Genomic DNA, 6841 nt, shown 5'->3' with positions numbered 1-6841 from the left:
TTTGTGTATTGCATGGTCACAGATTACCAACAGTACACTCAAAGAAAAGTGTTTTTTTTAGTATTCATATGGACAACTTTGAGTACACTTTATCACTTCAGTGTGAACACAGTACACATTCTGTATGTTGTTTGGAATTGGGCACAGGTGTTGTTTGGATCCCCAATTCCAATAAAGGAAAATCTTAATGCTTAGGCATACATTAATATTTTAGACAATAGTATGCCTCAACCTTTGGGGCAACTGTTTAAGAGAGGCCCTTTTGATTTAAGGTATTTCTTAAGGGTTTTCTTAGTTTCGTGTGAAGAACTTGACTGGCCTGCACAGAGCCCTGACCTTAACCCCATCCATCTCCTCTGGGATGAACTGGAATGCAGACTGTGAGCCAGGTCTCATCACCCAACATCAGTATTGGATCGCTAATGCTCTTGTGGCTGAATGGGAGCAATTCTCTGCAGCCAGGTAACAACTGCCTGAAACCAGAAGAGACAAGGCTGTTACAACAGCACATTCATGCCCGTGGGTTTAGAGTAACATACTCAACATATGGGTGTAATGTCAGGGTGTCCACATACCTGGTCAAAAAAAACATAGCAAAGATCATCTGTATTTTTTCCCATCACAATTTTATTATGTGTCTTTTTACAATAAAAACAAGACATTACAAAATACAGATGCAGTACACAAACAGTGCTAAATGTGATGTAAAGAAAGTCAGCTTGGTACAGTTTACTGAGTTGACCACTGTCGGGCTGAAGCATCTCAGCTCCAGCGTTCCCATCCACCAACATCCAGCACAGCCTTTCCACATCCCACTCCTGTAAAGATCTGATTCTGTCGGAAACTGTTTTTAAATAGAATCTGCAAAAGAAGTTCAAATAAGTTTACGTAAGAGCACTTCAAGAGCAGTTTCTTGAATTTGTTACACTCAGCACGAGTGAGTGAAGTCAGGAGTATATGATTGGTTTCCAGGAGCGAGGCTGGAAAGTACTGGCTGTGATACTGGAAACAAAATGAACGCGACTTCTATACCAGGGCCGATACAAAATGAAAAAAACGAAACAAAATGAAATGAGCAAAAAGTAAGAAAATGTTACACATGTTTGAAGTTAAACACTGCAGTTGATGGTTATACAATTAACAATTTACATTACAGGAGATGGAAGAGCATACCACTTGGGAGGAAATTAAATGTGAGATCTAAATAAGTGAACCGAAAGATACGTGTATATTTATATATATAAAAAACAGTGCCTGAGGTGAGCTTCAGCCAGACGCTGTCTGCCAATCTGCAGACGTGAAAGGCTGATCTCTTTGTTTGGTTTTTTGGCATTAAACGGATGCAACACAGAGCAATGCAGCATCCAACATTCCCAAGGTAGAAGAAGAGGAGAGGAAAGAAAAGACTGAACTCTGAACTCTGCCCTCCTGTTTGTCACGATGGAAGATACCAGTTGTGTTTTCAGTGTGAATATTCTTATTTCTGTGAGCAGCAACCCAAAACAGGACTTCACACTGAATCAATATAGAGATTATAATTCTTTAAGGAGGAACACGAGGATGAGCGGAGAATGATTGGTTAAATTCAGAGTCCAGACAATACTGCCCCCTGGCTTTCACTTAATAATTACACAGTAATATGGTCAAACAGCGGATGATGTTCTGATGATCAAGGCTGGCAGGTTGGCAAAAAATAATACACTGTAACGTCGGGAAGATCCTCCAGAGTGATTAAAATATCTTCTTCTTTTTGTTCTTTTCCAAGGTCCTGTAAAAACAAGAGGACAGAGGAGCAGTCAAGCATCTAACTGTCAACTGCCTTCATCTAAAAACATAGTCTGGTTTGTCTGATGTCACAACATGCTGATATAGTTCCTCACATCTTTAGTCTGTGTTGGCTATCTGTCAATAATGAGCGTTTATTGCTTTCCAAATCTGAGTCTGACAAAATCATTTATTCACTGGACTTAAAAGTCTCTGATACAGCACTGTTTAAATATAATCCTCCAAAAGTCTGTTTTATAAACAAAAGGAGGCTTTAGGAAGAGTTTCATTCTGGTCATTTGTTAGGCTTTACATACATCGGGACTTCAATTTGATTCCACCTTGCCAACATGGTATGTAGAGCGTTTTGCTGCATATTCATAACTTAATCCATACAACTGGCATAAATAAAGGCTGAAAATATAGAACAGGAGTGCTCATACACAAAAGGGTAAACAAAAAATGGTGGTTAACCCTTTGAAACCTGGAGCAACATCACTTTTCTTGTGCTGCTTTCAGACACCATTTGCCAGTATATAACCCTTTGAACCCTGAGAAAACTGCCGTGATTTCTTTCAAAAACATGGGAAAAAAGGCAATGAGCAACTTGGTCAGAAATGTCCCACAAAAAAAAAAAAAAAAAAAAAAAACGATTTTTTTTTAATTTATTTTTTAATTTTCTAATTTTATGAACTTATTTCTAATTTAACTTTTTTTTCGTTGCTCATTGCCTTCTTCCCATGCTTTTTAAAAAATCAAGCTAATTTGCTCATGTTACAAAGGTTTAATCATATAACCACAAACAGCAGTGAACGATGTGAGCAAAGCAGCATTTTCTGTCTTTTTCAGTGACGTTTTGCAGGTGAAATACACCTTTAAAGAGCTGCTGCTTGTTGAAAACTTAAGTTATTTTTCAATGTTGAGGTTAACGAGTGTAAATCCTGTCCAGACCTTTCTGAAAGAGATGCACTGTTTTCTGGTTCTTGATACACAGTTCGTAGTCAAGTTTTCCTTAAGGGTCATCAGTAAGAAGTGTTCAGACTCAAATTGCAGGTTAAAAATGTACTATGCTGGATTTTCAAAAACAAATGCTGAATCTGGGCTTGGCTTTTACTTTCCTTGACGAGTGTGTCTGCAACAGTAACCGACAATTCTGCATACTATACCTTTCAGCTTAAGTGACATCATCAGTCTACAGTTGTATAAAGCCAACAGACCCTTCTCCTCAGCTCATTACTGATCATCATTTGTGATGTTGAGTTTACCTGGAGGCTTCTAGTTTCTGCTGTTCCAGGATCCTCTGCTGAGCCTCCCAGCTGGCCTTCTCCTCCTCGTGTTGGCGACGTTTCTCTTCCAGTTCTCTGTGCTGGGCCTCCAGGTTCTTTTTCATCTGCTCGTGACGCCTCTGGAGCTGCAGAGACACGGAGGCACGGTCGGAGGTTAGCAAGCATTAACAAAGAAACACAGACTAACAAACAGAAACAGAGCATGATCAGCAGTTTACCTCGGCCTCAGAGTCTCTGAGCTTCTGGAGCTTCTCTTTGACCTTCATCTCGAACACTTGCTCCATTTCTTGTTCCATCTTCTTCATCTTGGACACGTGGTCCCGTCTCTCCTCCTCCATCTGGGCTAGAGGACTCCTGGAGACACAAGCCAGTGTTCACACAGGCAGCACACAGTGACACGTATGTGGGTGGTCACACATTCCTCATCAGCATTGAGCAGAAATGTGCCCCATCCCCACGTATAAAGATCTATCTGACAGCAGAGTGACAGAAAGGAGAGGAGGCAGGACCAGGGAAGGAGGAAAGGCCCAACCTGCTTGCCTTCCCTGGAAGCCCCTTGTGACAGACGGCTTCCAGAGAGGGTTATAGCTGGAAGATGACAGGGGCAGTAAATCCTAATTTTGATGCTAACCATGCCTTGCTACAACGACACGCTACCTGCTCGCCCAGCTAATAATACACACTTTCCTGCAGCCAGACTGAATGTCCTTCGCTCTTGGACAACAGCAGCTGATATCATCTTGTTTGTAAATATTAACGTTTCTTATATGTTCATGAGCAATGTTAACAGAGGTTAGTAAAAGTTATTTTTACATTGCTGTTAATGCTAAATTATCCTGTAGGTTAGTTAGCTTGCTATATTTGCCAACAATAGACAAACTTTCACATACATAAATTTATCTCATCAAACCATTTATTATGAGCTTTTGGCCACACTGGCTCACGGATGGTGATGTCAGTTTGATTACAGAGGATGACAGTTCCTATCAGCCTCACTTTGTGTTTTGTTTTAATTAGCAAATGTTAGCATGCTACAAAGCTAATCTATTTTTTTTTAACATAGTAAGTTAAGGGTTAAATAATAACAGATTGTATGTAATTAGTATTATGTAATAATATTACAAAAAAATTAGTAACTGTAATCAGCCCAGATACATTTGAAAAATGTGTAATTTGATTATATTTACATTGTTACAGACTTCTTAATTACATTTTTAGTGACATCTTTAAATATGACAATTTCAAAATGATGAAACTTTTTTATGGTAGTCAGTACTCTGCTAACTCATGCAAACCACCTCTGACATACAGTGTTTCTCGGACAAGACAAGTGTGACCGTAAATGCTGTATTAAAAATGTAAATGCTGTATTAATTAATAAATACTGAATTAATATTTAAAATGCATTTTATCTGCACTGAAAATGTTTTGAGACATCCAAAGGAAAAAAAATATCTAAAGGGGTGAGAACCAGAGGGGCATAAATGACATCTGACTTTACAGGACATCCAGAACAAAAAACTTAACTTATTGAATTTAATGTTTAATATTAAAACTTTATAAACATGTGGATGATAATATAATTAATGAACCATATTCTGACATTTATTTAGAAAATATTCTAAAGTGAGAACGTGCACTTATGCCCTTGTTAGCCCCAAATAATTCATTGTGTTCAGTGTTTAATCTTTTGATTTTTGATTAATAACTCTAGATTGGTTTAGAAGGAGCTCATTAAGAGTTTTCATTTGACATACGTAACTTATTTTTGCCCAAATGTCACTTACACCCCGCTGGTTCTCACCCCTCGATTCGTGTAACTCACATTTTTGTGGCTGCATTCATTTTTTTGTACACAGTGCAGTGTCTTCAACATCGATTTAAAGTTACCCGGAAGTATTCGTTTTAGATTACTTTTTTGCTATCCGATGGATTACGCTATTAACTACAAAAATTGCCAAGTAATTTGTATTGTATTCAGTAACTAACTACATTTTAAAGTCATCTGACCCAACCTTGTATATACCATACTTTCTAAACATAAGTATGCCAACACTGTGGCTGTAGTTACATTAGCATAATGACATTAGCATTAAATTCAAAGCCACTGTGCCTTTTTCAAGGAGGTTGTCCTCACTGACAGCCCTGTAGTCAGGTGAATAAAAACTCATCTTTTTAATTAACATATTATATTTTTGTTGCGGTTAGTGAACAAGTGAGTTTGTTAATTAGCTCACTTAACTGCATTAGTGGATTTTATTTAGCTAAATCTGCGAGTAATGGTGCCATTTTGCAACCAGTTTGTTTGCATATCTGTGGTTTCTTTAGTGAACTGGGAGATGGTGTAGCTGCCAGGAACTCCTGATGTCCTTGAGTATAAGTATTAGAAGATTAATTTGCCAGTTAAGTATTAAGCTGTTAGTTGTACAGTAGATTCTTTAACAGTGGTTAATAAGTAATGAAACCTCAAAGCAAGTAGCCAAGCCAGATGATCGAGGCCTTAGAGAGTGACACTGATTGGATATATTATACGGACGTCATGTAGAAATTTATATGAAATGATTTTTTATGGTATTTCTGTTTCTTGGACGGAATTAATGTAAAATATGGTAAAGTTTTCAATGTTTCAGTCGAATAAATAAATAAATTTCAAAGCATTGCAGGTGAAAAAAGGAAATGAGGGAGACTGAAAATGGTCAGAGACAGGAGGAGCAGAAATGCATTCTGTGAAGATGTTTTGAAGAAGTGAAGTTACACTTACATGCCATCAGCCGTCTCAGGTCTAAAAACAAACAAATGCACAGACACTTAGCATGCTGCCATGAACCATGCATTAGCTTATGAGAGTGTGCTGGTGATTACTGACAGCCGCAGCTGGTGGATTAGGAGTCAGATGGTGCCTCAGTTAGTACAGTCAGATTAAACACAACTGATACTGGTGGCCAGTTAGTGGAGGGTTAGTGCTGGCTTGTTGGGGTAAGGAATGGGTTTAAAGGTTTGGGCTGCCTTAGTGACAGCTTGCCAACTTTAATCTGTAGGTCAGTCGCTTGCCGCAGACTTTGACCTCTGAACTGTAGTTTCCTCCATGGTTACACAGTGACTGAGCTGCTCAGAGCGTCCTGATGGAACCAGCAGCCAAATCAGCAACATCATCCAATCAGTTCTCACTATTAATGTGCATATCAGCATCATGAACACCACCGCTGTGCTCATACTGTACAGATGAACTTACTTGGTTAGCTGTCCCTTGGTCTTATTGTTGTCCACGCCGTTGTAGGTGACTGCAGCAAGTTTCCTGCTGCGGTAGTTTTCGTAATGAACGTTATTTGTCACATCCTTCAGGTCTTGCATGTGAGTCCTGGAAAACAACAAGCGGAAAGGAATTTAGCTCATTTGCTCTCAGTAGAAGTACCAATGAGATTTTTGTGATTTTGTTTCTTCTATATTAAACATAAGTATTGTACTTCGCTATATGTTCAGTCCTAAGCAGAACTCCTCAGGTCTATCCATAAGAACAACATATTTTTGTGGACACTTTTGCTCGTCAGCAAAATTCAAACTGTTGAGAAAAGTAAAATATCATCTGCATATATGATGATAATGTCATTTTTTTTACTAAATGTTTTCATTAAATGCTGAATTACAACCCTGCCTGCAAAGTACATTTCCCTTCTGTTACTGCTACTGCCACCCTGATAGCAAACAACCTGACTTTTTTGAAAGTCTAGCACTTAAATGAAGCCAAAAAAACAAAACAAAAAACCTTCTACAGCCAACGTAGGTCTTGAGTG

The 6841-nt window shown here is 38.5% G+C and overlaps 1 protein-coding gene across 4 annotated transcripts in view; it reads right to left on the bottom strand.

Moving 5' to 3' along the window:
* Positions 1–607: 607 nt before the first annotated feature.
* septin7a (septin 7a) overlaps positions 608–6841 on the bottom strand; it is a 44035-nt gene continuing 37801 nt past the window's right edge. The window contains exons 9-13 of one of the 4 annotated variants that reach the window (XM_078175494.1): positions 6283–6408; positions 5812–5832; positions 3269–3404; positions 3030–3175; positions 608–1768 (exon numbers count right to left, since the gene is read on the bottom strand). In XM_078175494.1, the coding sequence (XP_078031620.1) occupies positions 1732–1768; positions 3030–3175; positions 3269–3404; positions 5812–5832; positions 6283–6408 (466 nt within the window). In that variant the 3' untranslated portion in view covers positions 608–1731. The remainder of the gene's footprint in view (positions 1769–3029; positions 3176–3268; positions 3405–5811; positions 5833–6282; positions 6409–6841) is intronic. The other 3 variants (XM_033637405.2, XM_078175495.1, XM_033637406.2) reach the window with 3 other exon arrangements.

Source organism: Epinephelus lanceolatus, chromosome 16 (assembly GCF_041903045.1).
Source record: "Epinephelus lanceolatus isolate andai-2023 chromosome 16, ASM4190304v1, whole genome shotgun sequence".
NCBI classification, from domain to species: domain Eukaryota; kingdom Metazoa; phylum Chordata; class Actinopteri; order Perciformes; family Serranidae; genus Epinephelus; species Epinephelus lanceolatus.
Note: the sequence above shows the minus strand (reverse complement) of the source record. Positions and strands in the feature narration are given on the sequence as shown.